The following is a 16541-nucleotide window of genomic DNA, read 5'->3' as shown; positions in this document are numbered from 1 at the left end:
TCCCCCAACATAAAACCCCTTTTATGTTGTACTTGGGTTAATGTCAGAAATGTGTAACACAATTTTTATTGCCGAGATCATGCAACGGATGTTCCTAGTGGATTGTGTATATGTCTCAACCTCGTCGACACTGGAGTCAGACTCCGTGTCGACATCTGTGTCTGCCATCTGAGGTAACGGGCGTTTTTTGAGCCCCTGATGGCCTTTGAGACGCCTGGGCAGGCGCGGGCTGAGAAGCCGGCTGTCCCACAGCTGTTACGTCATCCCGCCTTTTATGTAAGGAGTTGACACTGTCGGTTAATACCTTCCACCTATCCATCCACTCTGGTGTCGGCCCCACAGGGGGCGACATTCCATTTATCGGCATCTGCTCCGCCTCCACATAAGCCTCCTCATCAAACATGTCGACACAGCCGTACCGACACACCGCACACACACAGGGAATGCTCTGACTGAGGACAGGACCCCACACAGCCGTTTGGGGAGACAGAGAGAGAGTATGCCAGCACACACCAGAGCGCTATATAATGTAGGGATAAACACTATCACTGAGTGAATTTTCCCCAATAGCTGCTTGTATAAACAATATTGCGCCTAAATTTAGTGCCCCCCCTCTCTTTTTAACCCTTTGAGCCTGAAAACTACAGGGGAGAGCCTGGGGAGCTGTCTTCCAGCTACACTGTGAAGAGAAAATGGCGCCAGTGTGCCGAGGGAGATAACTCCGCCCCTTTTTCGGGGACTTTTCTCCCGCTTTTTTATGGATTCTGGCAGGGGTAATTATCACATATATAGCCTCTGGGGCCATATATTGTGATTATTTTGTCAGCCAAGGTGTTTTTATTGCTGCTCAGGGCGCCCCCCCCCCCAGCGCCCTGCACCCTCAGTGACCGGAGTGTGAAGTGTGTATGAGGAGCAATGGCGCACAGCTGCAGTGCTGTGCGCTACCTTGGTGAAGACTGAAGTCTTCTGCCGCCGATTTTCCGGACCATCTTCATGCTTCTGGCTCTGTAAGGGGGACGGCGGCGCGGCTCCGGGAACGAACACCAAGGACGGGTCCTGCGGTCGATCCCTCTGGAGCTAATGGTGTCCAGTAGCCTAAGAAGCCCAAGCTAGCTGCAAGCAGGTAGGTTCGCTTCTTCTCCCCTTAGTCCCTCGTTGCAGTGAGCCTGTTGCCAGCAGGTCTCACTGTAAAAATAAGAATTTACTCACCGGTAATTCTATTTCTCGTAGTCCGTAGTGGATGCTGGGAACTCCGAAAGGACCATGGGAAATAGCGGGCTCCGAAGGAGGCTGGGCACTCTAGAAAGATTTATGACTACCTGGTGTGCACTGGCTCCTCCCACTATGACCCTCCTCCAAGCCTCAGTTAGGACACTGTGCCCGGACGAGCGTACACAATAAGGAAGGATTTTGAATCCCGGGTAAGACTCATACCAGCCACACCAATCACACCGTATAACTCGTGATATTATACCCAGTTAACAGTATGAAACAATTGAGCCTCTCAACAGATGGCTCAACAATAACCCGATTTAGTTAACAATAACTATGTACAAGTATTGCAGATAAACCGCACTAGGGATGGGCGCCCAGCATCCACTACGGACTACGAGAAATAGAATTACCGGTGAGTAAATTCTTATTTTCTCTGACGTCCTAGTGGATGCTGGGAACTCCGAAAGGACCATGGGAATTATACCAAAGCTCCCAAACGGGCGGGAGAGTGCGGATGACTCTGCAGCACCGAATGAGAGAACTCCAGGTCCTCCTTAGCCAGGGTATCAAATTTGTAGAATTTTGCAAACGTGTAAAGCCGAGACCCCTCGGGCAGCCGCCCAAGCTGAGCCCCCTTCCTTGTGGAATGGGCATTGACAGATTTTAGCTGTGGCAGGCCTGCCACAGAATGTGCAAGCTGAATTGTACTACAAATCCAACGAGCAATAGTCTGCTTAGAAGCAGGAGCACCCAGCTTGTTGGGTGCATATAAAATAAACAGCGAGTCAGATTTTCTGACTCCCGCTGTCCTGGAAACATATATTTTCAGGGCCCTGACAACGTCTAGCAACTTGGAGTCCTCCAAGTCCTTAGTAGCCGCAGGCACCACAATAGGCTGGTTCAGGTGAAACGCTGACACCACCTTAGGGAGAAACTGGGGACGAGTCCTCAATTCTGCTCTATCCATATGGAAAATCAAATAAGGGCTTTTACATGATAAAGCCGCCAATTCTGATACTCGCCTGGCCGAAGCCAAGGCCAATAACATGACCACTTTCCACGTGAGATATTTCAGATCCACGGTCTTTAGTGGCTCAAACCAATGTGATTTTAAGAAAACTCAACACCACGTTGAGATCCCAAGGTGCCACAGGAGGCACAAATAGGGGCTGAATATGCAGCACTCCTTTTACAAATGTCTGAACTTCAGGTACTGAAGCTAGTTCTTTTTGAAAGAAAATCGACAGAGCCGAGATCTGTACCTTAATGGAACCTAATTTTAGGCCCATATTCACTCCTGCTAGCAGGAAATGCAGAAATCGACCTAGTTGAAAATCCTCTGTTGGGGCCCTTTCGGCCTCACACCATGCAACATATTTCCGCCATATGCGGTGATAATGATTTGCTGTAACCTCTTTCCTGGCTTTAATAAGCGTAGGAATGACTTCTTCCGGAATGCCCTTTTCCTTTAGGATCCGGCGTTCAACCGCCATGCCGTCAAACGCAACCGCGGTAAGTCTTGGAACAGACAGGGCCCTTGCTGTAGCAGGTCTTGTCTGAGCGGCAGAGGCCACGGGTCCTCTGAGATCATCTCTTGAAGTTCCGGGTACCACGCTCGTCTTGGCCAATCCGGAACCCCGAGAATTGTGTTTACTCCTCGCCTTCTTATTATTCTCAATACCTTTGGTATGAGAGGCAGAGGAGGGAACACATAAACTGATACACCCACGGTGTCACTAGAGCGTCCACAGCTATCGCCTGAGGGTCTCTTGACCTGACGCAACACCTCTCTAGTTTTTTTGTTTAGGCGGGACGCCATCATGTCCACCTGTGGACAATCCCACTGATTTACAATCATTTGTGATTTTCCGCCCATCGGAGAATTCTTGTGGCTTCTGCCATTGCCATCCTGCTTCTTGTGCCGCCCTGTCGATTCACATGGGCGACTGCCGTGATGTTGTCTGACTGGATCAGCACCGGTTGGTGTAGGAGCAGGGATTTTGCTTGACTTAGGGCATTGTACATGGCCCTTAGTTCCAGAATATTTATGTGAAGGGAAGTCTCCTGACTTGACTATAGTCCTTGGAAGTTTCTTCCCCTTGTGACTGCCCCCCAGCCTCGAAGGCTGGCATCCGTGGTCACCAGGACCCAGTCCTGTATGCCGAATCTGCGGCGCTCTAGAAGATGAGCACTGTGCAGCCACCACAGAAGAGACACCCTGGTTCTTGGAGACAGGGTTATTAAACGATGCATCTGAATATGCGATCCGGACCACTTGTCCAACAGGTCCCACTGAAAGATTCTGGCATGGAACCTGCCGAATGGAAATGCCTCGTAAGAAGCTACCATCTTTCCCAGGACCCGCGTGCAGTGATGCACCGATACCTGTTTTGGTTTCAGGAGGTCTCTGACTAGAGAAGACAACTCCCTGGCTTTCTCCTCCGGGAGAAACACTTTTTTCTGGACTGTGTCCAGAATCATACCCAGGAACAGTATACGTGTAGTCGGAACCAGCTGTGACTTTGGGATATTCAGAATCCAGCCGTGCTGGCGCAGCACTTCCTGAGATAGTGCTACTCCCACCAACAACTGTTCCTTGGACCGTGCCTTTATTAGGAGATCGTCCAAGTACGGGATAATTAAAACTCCCTTTTTTTTGAAGGAGTATCATCATTTCGGCCATTACCTTGGTAAACACCCTCGGTGCCATGTACAGTCCAAACGGCCGTGTCTGGACTTGGTAATGGCAAACCTGTACCACAAATCTGAGGTACTCCTGGCGAGGATGGTAAATGGGGACAAGCAGGTAAGCATCCTTGATGTCCCGGGATACCATGTAATCCCCCTCGTCCAGGCTTGCAATAACCGCCCTGAGCGATTCCAACTTGAACTTGAATTTTTTTATGTATGTGTTCAAGGATTTTAAATATAAAATGGGTCACACCGAACCATGCGGTTTCGGTACCCCAAACCGTGTGGAATAGTAACCCCGTCCTTGTTGAAGTAGGGGCACCTTGAGTATTACCTGCTGGGAATACCGCTTATTAATCGCCTCTAGCACAGCCTCCCTGCCTGAGGGAGTTGTCGGCAAGGCATATTTGAGGAAACGGCGGGGGGGAGACATCTCGAATTCCAGCTTGTACCCCTGAAATACTACTTAAAAGAAACAGGGATCCACCTGTGAGCGAGCCCACTAATTGCTGAAATTTTTGAGACGGCCCCCCACCGTACCTGGCTACACCTGTGGAGCCCCCGCGTCATGCTGTGGACTCACAGGAAGCGGGGGAAGAATTTTGATTCTGGGAACAGGCTGACTGGTGCAGCTTTTTCCCTCTTCCCTTGTCTCTGTACAGAAAGGAAGCGCCATTTGACCCGCTTGCTTTTCTGAAGCTGAAAGGACTGTACCTGATAATACAGTGCTTTCTTAGTCTGTGAGGAAACCGGAGGTAAAAATATTTCTTCCCAGCAGTTGCTGTGGATACGAGGTCCCAGAGACCATCCCCAAATAATTCCTCACCCTTATAAGGCTCTATGCGCCTTTTAAGTCAGCATCACCTGTCCATTGACAGGTCTCTAATACCCTCCTGACAGAATGGACATTACATTCATTTTGGATGCCAGCCGGCAAAATATCCCTCTGTGCATCCCTCATATATAAGACGATGTCTTTAATATGTTCTCATATTTGCAAACTAGTATGCTTGACAGGGTCACCGACCACGCTGCAGCAGCACGATCTGCAGGTCTCAGTCTAGTACCTGAGTGTGTAAATACAGACTTCAGGATAGCCTCCTGCTTTTTATCAACAGGTACCTTCAAAGTGGCCGTTCCTAAAACAGCAGTGCCACCTTTTTTGACAACCGTGTGAGCGCCTTATCCACCCTAGGGGATATCTCCCAGCGTAACTTATCCTCCTGGCAGGAAAGGGTACGCCATCAGTAACTTTTTAGAAATTACCAGTTTCTTAACAGGGGAACCCACGCTTTTCACACACTTCATTTATTCATCTGATGGGGGAACAAAACACTGCCTGTTTTTTCTCCCCAACCTAAAACCCATTTTTAGAGGTGCTTGGGTTAATGTCAGAAATGTATAACACATTTCTTATTGCCGGGATCAAGTCACGGATGTTCCTAGTGGATTGTGTATATGTCTCAACCTTGTCGACACTGGAGTCAGACTCCTTGTCGACATCTGTGTCTGCCATCTGAGAGAGCGGGCGTTTTTGAGCCCCTGATGGCCTTTGAGACGCCTGGGCAGGCGCGGGCTGAGAAGCCGGCTGTCCCACACCTGTTACGTCATCCACCCTTTTATGTAAGGAGTTGACAATGTCGGTTAATACCTTTCAGCTATCCATCCACTCTGGTGTCTGCCCCACAGAGGGCGACATCACATATATCGGCCTCTGCTCCGTCACCATCCTCCTCATTCAACATGTCGACACAGCCGTACCGACACACCGCAGACACACAGGGAATGCTCTAAACGAGGACAGGACCCACAAAGGCCCTTTGGGGGGACAGAGTGAGAGTATGCCAGCACACACCAGAGCGCCATATAATGCAGGGACTAACTGAGTTATGTCCCCTATAGCTGCTGTTTCTATATAATAATGTATCCTGCGCCTAAATTTAGTGCCCCCCCCTCTCTTTTTTAACCCTTTTCTGTAGTGTAGACTGCAGGGGAGAGCTAGGGAGCTTCCTTCCAGCGGAGCTGTGAGGGAAAAATGGCGCCAGTGTGCTGAGGGAGATAGCTCCGCCCCTTTTCCGCGGCCTATTCTCCTGCTTTTTTATGGAATCTGGCAGGGGTATTTACCTCATATATAGCCCCTGGGGCTATATATATTGAGGTATTTTTGCCAGCCAAGGTGTTTTTATTGCTGCCTCAGGGCGCCCCCCCCAGCGCCCTGCACCCTCAGTGACCGGAGTGTGAAGTGTGTGAGAGGAGCAATGGCGCACAGCTGCAGTGCTGTGCGCTACCTTGGTGAAGACTGAAGTCTTCATGCCGCCGATTTTCCGGACCATCTTATTGCTTCTGGCTCTGTAAGGGGGACGGCGGCGCGGCTCCGGGACCGAACATCAAGGCTGGGCCTGCGGTCGATCCCTCTGGAGCTAATGGTGTCCAGTAGCCTAAGAAGCCCAATCCGGCTGCAAGCAGGCGAGTTCGCTTCTTCTCCCCTTAGTCCCTCGCTGCAGTGAGCCTGTTGCCAGCAGGTCTCACTGAAAATAAAAAACCTAAGTCTATCTTTCTTTCTAAGAGCTCAGGAGAGCCCCTAGTGTGCATCCAACCTCGGCCGGGCACAAAATCTAACTGAGGCTTGGAGGAGGGTCATAGTGGGAGGAGCCAGTGCACACCAGGTAGTCATAAATCTTTCTAGAGTGCCCAGCCTCCTTCGGAGCCCGCTATTTCCCATGGTCCTTTCGGAGTTCCCAGCATCCACTAGGACGTCAGAGAAATAAAAAACCTAACATATACTTTCTTTCTAGGAGCTCAGGAGAGCCCCTAGTGTGCATCCAGCTCAGCCGGGCACAGAAATCTAACTGAGGTCTGGAGGAGGGGCATAGAGGGAGGAGCCAGTGCAAACCAGATAGTACCTAATCTTTCTTTTAGAGTGCCCAGTCTCCTGCGGAGCCCGTCTATTCCCCATGGTCCTTACGGAGTTCCCAGCATCCACTAGGACGTCAGAGAAAGGGGGATGACGTAATGACATCATTACCGATGCGTGGCTTGCATTGCATCAACGCTAACGCCCAAACGGACCAAAATTTGTATTGCACCTCTAGTGGGTAGAATTTAATAAACTACAAAAATGATCCTGTCACTCTGTACCGTATCTGCTACGGGTGCTCCTCAGGTAACATCATGGATTCATATTTACGTACATGAAGACGTCTCAAATTTACATCTCTACAGATTTACCAAATTATTAACACTCATTTATATTTACAATCGTTAAAATCAGAAACTCCCGTGTGAAGAACGCGTAGAACAGCTAGTTGTCATACAAGCCACAGTGACAGTAGCAGCATAACACTACATAAGTGACTTTGAATGAGGCTTGATAGGTACAATCACTCAGATGGTAGTATGCTCTTTCCGTGCGACAATGTGCCACCACACAGGTCAGCAGCCATCAGATTATGGCTGGAGGAGCATTCCTCCGAGTCTGGCATCATGAGCTGCACCCCTCATTTGCTAGACTTGAACCTAACAGAACACATATGGGATGCAGTGTAACAACCACCTGCGAATATTATGGAGTACACTATCTACATAGTACTTCAGGGAGATCATGGACTCCATGCCCCAAAATGTTGCTGCTCTAATACGATCAAAAGAAGGACCTAGGATATACGCTGGATTAAAAGGTTCAAGCAGTTCTTTCTCAGGCGGGTAAACAGCATCAGGTTAGCTTTGGACAGCATACGCTTCACAGCATGGCAGTTTACGGTTCACAAGCAAGTTGGTAACACATCCATATGATTTCCCATGGTAACCCCACATCCCCAGCCTATCGTCTGGGCGACTGGTTCACCAGCGGAAGCCCTGTGGTTCTGCACTGACAACTTTAAAGGCAGATGTCAGGTGCTGTTAATTAGCCTTGTTCGTGGCTTACCAGTACTCCTAGGATATACACACACATACATACATACAGGGTGCATTTTATGTACCATTGACGTTAAAAAAAAGTTTACCGCGTGACTCTAGTCAGTTAGAACTATGGTGACAGACAATGCACTTTATAATGGCCAATAGATTTCATTTTTTTAAATAGTTTAGAAGTAACATTTAAATGTAACTATTTCATGTTTAATGGTGTTTTTTTTCTACAGCGATGGGGATATGCCATGGGGTCAAATGTGGGACCCTTTCACTAATTGTTTATATCAGACATTGAGGATAACATTTTGTCATAGGAATGAGCCTACAGTAAATAAGAATTTACTTACCGATAATTCTATTTCTCGGAGTCCGTAGTGGATGCTGGGGTTCCTGAAAGGACCATGGGGAATAGCGGCTCCGCAGGAGACAGGGCACAAAAAAGTAAAGCTTTTACCAGATCAGGTGGTGTGCACTGGCTCCTCCCCCTATGACCCTCCTCCAGACTCCAGTTAGGTACTGTGCCCGGACGAGCGTACACAATAAGGGAGGCAATTTGAATCCCGGGTAAGACTCATACCAGCCACACCAATCACACCGTACAACTTGTGATCTAAACCCAGTTAACAGTATGATAACAGAAAGAGCCTCTTAAAGATGGCTCCGTAACAATATAACCCGAATTTGTTAACAATAACTATGTACAGTATTGCAGATAATCCGCACTTGGGATGGGCGCCCAGCATCCACTACGGACTCCGAGAAATAGAATTATCGGTAAGTAAATTCTTATTTTCTCTATCGTCCTAAGTGGATGCTGGGGTTCCTGAAAGGACCATGGGGATTATACCAAAGCTCCCAAACGGGCGGGAGAGTGCGGATGACTCTGCAGCACCGAATGAGAGAATTCCAAGTCCTCTTTTGCCAGGGTATCAAATTTGTAGAATTTTACAAACGTGTTTTCCCCCGACCACGTAGCTGCTCGGCAGAATTGTAATGCCGAGACCCCTCGGGCAGCCGCCCAAGATGAGCCCACCTTCCTTGTGGAATGGGCCTTAACAGATTTAGGCTGTGGCAGGCCTGCCACAGAATGAGCAAGTTGAATTGTGTTACAAATCCAACGAGCAATCGTCTGCTTAGAAGCAGGGGCACCCAACTTGTTGGGTGCATATAGTATCAACAGCGAGTCAGATTTTCTGACTTCAGCCGTCCTTGAAATGTATATTTTTAAGGCTCTGACAACGTCCAACAACTTGGAGTCCTCCAAGTCGCCAGTGGCCGCAGGCACCACAATAGGTTGGTTCAGGTGAAACGCTGATACCACCTTAGGGAGAAAATGCGGACGAGTCCTCAGTTCTGCCCTATCCGAATGGAAGATTAGATAAGGGCTTTTATAAGATAAAGCCGCCAATTCAGATACTCTCCTGGCGGAAGCCAGGGCCAGTAACATAGTCACTTTCCATGTGAGATATTTAAAATCCACCTTTTTCAATGGTTCAAACCAATGGGATTTGAGGAAATCTAAAACTACATTTAGATCCCACGGTGCCACCGGAGGCACCACAGGAGGCTGTATATGCAGTACTCCTTTAACAAAAGTCTGTACCTCAGGAACTGAGGCCAATTCTTTTTGGAAGAATATTGACAGGGCCGAAATTTGAACCTTAATAGATCTCAATTTGAGACCCCTAGACAATCCTGATTGTAGGAAATGTAGGAAACGACCCAGTTGAAATTCCTCCGTCGGAACACTCCGATCCTCGCACCACGCGACATATTTTCGCCAAATGCGGTGATAATGTTTCGCGGTGACTTCCTTCCTTGCCTTAATCAAGGTAGGAATGACTTCTTCTGGAATGCCTTTCCCTTTTAGGATCTGGCGTTCAACCGCCATGCCGTCAAACGCAGCCGCGGTAAGTCTTGAAAGAGACAGGGACCCTGTTGTAGCAGGTCCCTTCTCAGAAGTAGAGGGCACGGGTCGTCCGTGACCAACTCTTGAAGTTCCGGGTACCAAGTCCTTCTTGGCCAATCCGGAGCCACTAGTATTGTTCTTACTCCTCCTCACCGTATAATCTTCAATACCTTTGGTATGAGAGGCAGAGGAGGAAACACATATACTGATTTGTACACCCAAGGTGTTACCAGTGCGTCCACAGCTATTGCCTGTGGATCTCTTGACCTGGCGCAATACTTGTCCAGTTTCTTGTTGAGGCGAGACGCCATCATGTCTACCATTGGTCTTTCCCAACAGTTTATTAGCATGTGGAAGACTTCTGGATGAAGACCCCCCTCTCCCGGGTGAATATCGTGTCTGCTGAGGAAGTCTGCTTCCCAGTTGTCCACGCCCGGGAAGAACACTGCTGACAGTGCTATTACGTGATTCTCCGCCCAGCGAAGAATCTTGGCAGCTTCTGCCATTGCACTCCTGCTTCTTGTGCCGCCCTGTCTGTTTACATGGGCGACCGCCGTGATGTTGTCCGACTGAATCAACACCGGTTTTCCTTGCAGGAGTGGTTCCGCCTGGCTTAGAGCATTTTAGATTGCTCTTAGTACCAGAATGTTTATGTGAAGAGACTTTTCCAGGTTCGTCCATACCCCCTGGAAGTTTCTTCCTTGTGTGACTGCTCCCCAACCTCTCAGGCTGGCGTCCGTGGTCACCAGGATCAAATCCTGTATGCCGAATCTGCGGCCCTCCAATAGATGAGCCTTTTGCAACCACCACAGAAGATATACCCTTGTCCTTGGCGACAGGGTTATTCGCAGGTGCATCTGAGGATGCGACCCTGACCATTTGTCCAACAGATCCCTTTGGAAAATTCTTGCATGGAATCTGCCGAATGGAATTGCTTCGTAAAAAGCCACCATTTTTCCCAGGACTCTTGTGCATTGATGTACAGACACCTTTCCTGGTTTTAGGAGGTTCCTGACAGGTCGGATAACTCCTTGGCTTTTTCCTCGGGAAGAAAAACCTTTTTCTGAACCGTGTCCAGAATCATCCCTAGGAACAGCAGACGTATCGTCGGAAAACAGCTGCGATTCTTGGAATATTTAGAATCCAGTCGTGCCGTCGAAGAACTACTTTAGATAGTGCTCTTCCGACCTCCAACTGTTCTCTGGAACTTGCCCTTTTTAGGTCGTGCAAGTAAGGGATAATTTAGATGCCTTTTTTCTTTGAAGAAACATCTTTTCGGCCATTACCTTGGTAAAAAGGCCCGGGGTGCCGTGGATAATTCAAACGGCATCGTCTGAAACTGATATTGACAGTTCTGTACCACGAACCAGAGGTACCCGTGATGAGAAGGACAAATTTTGGACATGGAGGTAATCCTTGATGTCCAGGGACACCATATAGTCCCCTTTTTTCCGGTTCGCTATCACTGCTCTGAGTGACTTTATCTCGATTTGAACCTTTTATGTAAGTGTTCAAAACATTTTAGATTTAGACTATGTGTCACCAAGCCGTCTGGCTTCAGTACCACAATATAGTGTGGAAAAATAATACCCTTTTCCTTGTCGTAGGAGGGGTACTTTGATTATCACCTGCTGGATATACAGCTTGTGAATTGTTTCCAATGCTGCCTCCCTGTCGGAGGGAGCCGTTGGTAAAGCAGACTTCAGGAAGCTGCGAGGAGAAGATGTCTCGACTCTCCAATCTTTACCCCTGGGATAATACTCGTACGATCTAGGGGTCAACTTGCGAGTGATCCCACTGCGCCCTGAGACTCTTGAGACTACCCCCCCACCTTGAGTCCGCTTGCACGGCCCCAGCGTCATGCTGAGGACTTGGCAGACGCGGTGGAGGGCTTCTTTTCCTGGGAAAGGGCTGCCTGCTGCAGTCTACTTCCCTTACCTCTATGTCTGGGCAGATATGACTGGCCTTTTGCCTGCATGCCCTCATGGGAAAGGAAAGATTGAGGCTGAAAAGACGGTGTCTTTTTTAGCTGAGATGTAACTTGGGGTAAAAAAGGTTGGATTTCCCAGCTGTTGCTGTGGTCCCCAGGTCCGATGGACCGACCCCCAAATAACTCCTTCCCTTTATACAGCAATACTTCCATCTGCCGTATGGGATCTGTATCACCTGACCACTGTCGTGTCCCTGACATCTTCTGGGAGATATGGACAACGCACTTATCTTGATGCCAGAGAGCAAATATCCCTCTGTGCATCTCACATACATATATATAGAATGCATCCTATTAAATGCTCTACATGAATAAAATATTTTCAGTCAGGGAATCCGACCAAGCCAACCCAGCACTGCATCTCCAGGCTGATGGCGATCGCTGGTCGCAGTATAACCACCGTATGTGTGTATATACTTTTTAGGATATTTTTCCAGCTTCCTATCAGCTGGCTCCTTGAGGGCGGCCGTATCTGGAGACGGTAACGCCACTTGATAAGCGTGTGAGCGCCTTATCACACTAAGGGGTGTTTCCCAACGTACCCTAATTTCTGGCGGGAAAGGGTATAACGCCAATATTTGCTATCGGGGTAACCCTACGCATCATCACACACTTCATTTTATTTTATCTGATTCAGGAAAAACTACAGGTAGTTTTTTCACTCCCACATAATACCCTTTCTTGTGGTACTTGTAGTATCAGAAACACGTAACACCTCCTTCATTGCCCTTAACGTGTGGCCCTAATGAGAAATACGTTTGTTTATTCACCGTCGACACTGTATTCAGTGTCCGTGTCTGTGTCTGTGTCGACCGACTGAGGTAAATGGGCGTTTTTAAAACCCCTGACGGTGTTTCTGAGACGCCTGGACCGGTCCTAATAGATTGTCGGCCGTCTCATGTCGTCAACCGACCTTGCAGCGTGTTGACATTCTCACGTAATTCTCTAAATAAGCCATCCATTCCGGTGTCGACTCCCTAGAGAGTGACATCACCATTACAGGCAATTTCTCCGCCTCCTCACCAACATCGTCCTCATACATGTCGACACACACGTACCGACACACAGCACACACACCGGGAATGCTCTGACAGAGGACAGGACCCACTAGCCCTTTGGGGAGACAGAGGGAGAGTCTGCCAGCACACACCAAAAACGCTATAATTATATAGGGACAACCTTATATAAGTGTTTCTCCCTTATAGCATCTTTTATATATATACAATATCGCCAAAATCAGTGCCCCCCCTCTCTGTTTTAACCCTGTTTCTGTAGTGCAGTGCAGGGGAGAGCCTGGGAGCCTTCTCTCCAGCTTTTCTGTGAGAGAAAATGGCGCTGTGTGCTGAGGAGATAGGCCCCGCCCCTTTTTCGGCGGCCTCGTCTCCCGCTATTTTTGAAGTTAGGCAGGGGTTAAATATCTCCATATAGCCTCTGTGGGCTATATGTGAGGTATTTTTTGCCTCTAATAAGGTTTTTATTTGCCTCTCAGAGCGCCCCCCCCAGCGCTCTGCACCCTCAGTGACTGTTGTGTGAAGTGTGCTGAGAGGAAAATGGCGCACAGCTGCAGTGCTGTGCGCTACCTTTATGAAGACTCAGGAGTCTTCAGCCGCCGATTTTGGACCTCTTCTCTCTTCAGCGTCTGCAAGGGGGCCGGCGGCGCGGCTCCGGTGACCATCCAGGCTGTACCTGTGATCGTCCCTCTGGAGCTAGTGTCCAGTAGCCAAGCAGCAAATCCACTCTGCACGCAGGTGAGTTCACTACTTCTCCCCTAAGTCCCTCGTTGCAGTGATCCTGTTGCCAGCAGGACTCACTGTAAAGTAAAAAACCTAAGCTAAACTTTCTCTAAGCAGCTCTTTAGGAGAGCCACCTAGATTGCACCCTTCTCGTTCGGGCACAAAATCTAACTGGAGTCTGGAGGAGGGTCATAGGGGGAGGAGCCAGTGCACACCACCTGATCTGGTAAAAGCTTTACTTTTTTGTGCCCTGTCTCCTGCGGAGCCGCTATTCCCCATGGTCCTTTCAGGAACCCCAGCATCCACTTAGGACGATAGAGAAAAGTTATGTTTCACACCCGCTTCATAGATGATTTATTATTATTATTATGGAGTGGTACCAATCAGGAGTTACAACTGCTATTAGACATACACAATTCCTCAGAATCTCCTGTTAAGTTCACTTACTGCATTGATGGCAATACAGTGAATTATCTGGATGTCGCCATTATAGTACAGGACGGGTGTAAGGTGTATTACCACATCTTTCTTTGTTGAACCTACAGACTGTACTAACCTATTGTCCTCAAGCCATCATCCTATCCTGGTGATCAACAGAAATTAGCAGCAGCACTCTTGTCCGAGATAGATGCGTTTGCGTCAGTAGGTTACTCTAGGCTCTCCCTCATTAAAACCATTGATGGTGGCATACCAGAGGGGGAGAAACGTTAGAGACTCCCTTGTCCATGACGATGTAGCGTGGAAGGTACCTCAAGGTGTCACACATTTTGTTTTGTACAACTTGTAGTTATATGGTTACAGGTGACACGTTCCATCACCCATATTCTGGATGTAAATAGAAGATGGCCACAATGTAACATGCTCTAGCATGTTTGTAATCTACCTTTGCGTTAGCCACCGGTGGGCTGCCAATATGTGGGTAAACTGGAGAGGGCTTTTAAAGAACGCATGGCAGCCCATTGTTCTACAATCAGAATGGCATTGAACACAAGATACAGTGAACACACGGTGGCGCGCCACTTTCATGCGGCTGCTCATCCTATAGCAACCCTCCGCCATCGGATAATTGATCATATTCCATGCCCCAAGAGGGGCGGCAATAGATCACGTATGTTGATACTGTCACGGTTCTGGAATTCTGTAGATTTTGCTCGGGGGACCTGAGCTGAGACGTACAGATAAAGGGAAGGCTTGATGTTACTTGCACTCATAGGTTTTGCAGGAGATTAGGCACACTAGTGACACGTAAGGATACCGAAATGGAACCAGAAACCACAGATCACCGAGCGGCCTCTCACCTGGTGATCAATAAAAACCAACCAGACCTGAGACACACTCAAGCAACAGGGGCCATAGAACTCAAAGCAGCATAGTACTGGCAAAACAGAACCAGAATCCAAATCAGGAATTGGAGTCTTATGTAACCAGGTAAGAGGAACTGGATGGGTTTTGAAAGGTGCTGAGTGCTAGAATGAACACTAGGTTTCTCAGGGTAACGGGGGCTGCTCATGAGAAGCGTTCCCTCGCAGTGTCAGATGTCACCAATAGCTTCCTAAGGCAAAATCATTTTTCTGGCCAGTAAGATGATTCCCCCCTTACTACAGCAACTTCCCTATGATCTAAGAAATCCCTGAGTTATAGTATCAGTAGAGATGTACTATCACACACTCTCTGACCTTACAGCTACACTCCACATCACACACTCATAACCTGCATCACTTTACATGTAATATAATAGGCAGCTGTAGGGCCAGTACACAGCTTGTCTCATATACAGCTGATAGTAATGATAATGATGATACATCCTAAGTGCAACCTATACATATATTATTACCATTAGTGATGGAATCACTATGGCAACCTCCCTTGTACTGATGTATGGGAATCACCAGAGAGTGCGGGGAAGAGACTGGTCAGATCTCTGGGCTGGTAACACACAGTGACATGATGTGAGGAGGAGAGCAGGAGTATAATAGGAGATGATGGAACCTGAACCAATATCTGACCCAGATGTCTCCTGACTCCCACTCTCGGCAGATACATTTCCCTCATTAGATTATACTGACAGAGATTGTTACAGTGACTGAGCAAGGAGAACATGACTCTTTTGTAATAAGTGTTTATTACTCACCTGTGCTGTTACCTGTAGGGATTTCCTCCTCCTTACACTTCTGATCACCTCGCACATACGTCTGTTCTTCTCCCTCTGTATCTTCTGCCTTATTATCAGTCACATACGTCTGTTCTTCTCCCTCTATATCTTCTGCCTTATTGTCAGTCACATACGTCTCTTCTTCTCCCTCTGTATCTTCTGCCTTATTATCAGTCACATACGTCTCTTCTTCTCCCTCTGTATCTTCTGCCTTATTATCAGTCACATACATCTCTTCTTCTTCCTCTATATCTTCTGCCTTATTATCAGTCACATACTTCTCTTCTTCCCTCTCTATATCTTCTGTCTTATTATCAGTCACATATGTCTCTTCTTCTCCCTTTGTATCTTCTGCCTTATTATCAGTCACATACATCTCTTCTTCCCTCTCTATATCTTCTGTCTTATTATCAGTCACATACGTCTCTTCTTCTCCCTCTATATCTTCTGCCTTATTATCAGTCACATACGTCTCTTCTTCTCCCTCTATGTCTTCTGCCTTATTATCAGTCACATACGTCTCTTCTTCTCCTTCTCTATCTTCTGCCTTATCATCAGTCACATACGTCTCTTCTTCTTCCTCTATATCTTCTGTCTTAATATCAGTCACATTGTCACCCTAAATGCAAAATACAATAATAAATTACACTGAGATTAAACTGTATAATATCAGTATATAAGACACACACAGCTTCTCTACAGATCATATAGTGACAGATACTTGGGTATATTGGTAAAACCCCAAATCCCACCTACCTGATCCTCCTGTTGGATCCTGTGATTCTCCTGTGTACAATCCTGGGAATACAGGGGACGGGGACATCTCTCCGGGGTATTCCTGTTACTGGGTCCATCTGTAGGAGACACACAGTGACTGAGTACATTGTATATATGTGATTTTCAGGTGATGTGTATATAGCGGGGCCCCATACCTGCTCT

General features: G+C 47.8%; 1 protein-coding gene across 1 annotated transcript in view; it reads right to left on the bottom strand.

The window, feature by feature from the left end:
* LOC134989418 (uncharacterized) overlaps positions 1 to 16541 on the bottom strand; it is a 229117-nt gene that overhangs the window by 48586 nt on the left and 163990 nt on the right. Inside the window, exons 19-20 of the mRNA XM_063950608.1 lie at positions 16359 to 16456; positions 15582 to 16221 (exon numbers count right to left, since the gene is read on the bottom strand). Of these exons, the coding sequence (XP_063806678.1) occupies positions 15582 to 16221; positions 16359 to 16456 (738 nt within the window). The remainder of the gene's footprint in view (positions 1 to 15581; positions 16222 to 16358; positions 16457 to 16541) is intronic.

Source organism: Pseudophryne corroboree, chromosome 2, assembly GCF_028390025.1.
Source record: "Pseudophryne corroboree isolate aPseCor3 chromosome 2, aPseCor3.hap2, whole genome shotgun sequence".
Lineage (NCBI taxonomy): Eukaryota > Metazoa > Chordata > Amphibia > Anura > Myobatrachidae > Pseudophryne > Pseudophryne corroboree.
This window is presented reverse-complemented; position numbering and strand designations above follow the sequence as displayed.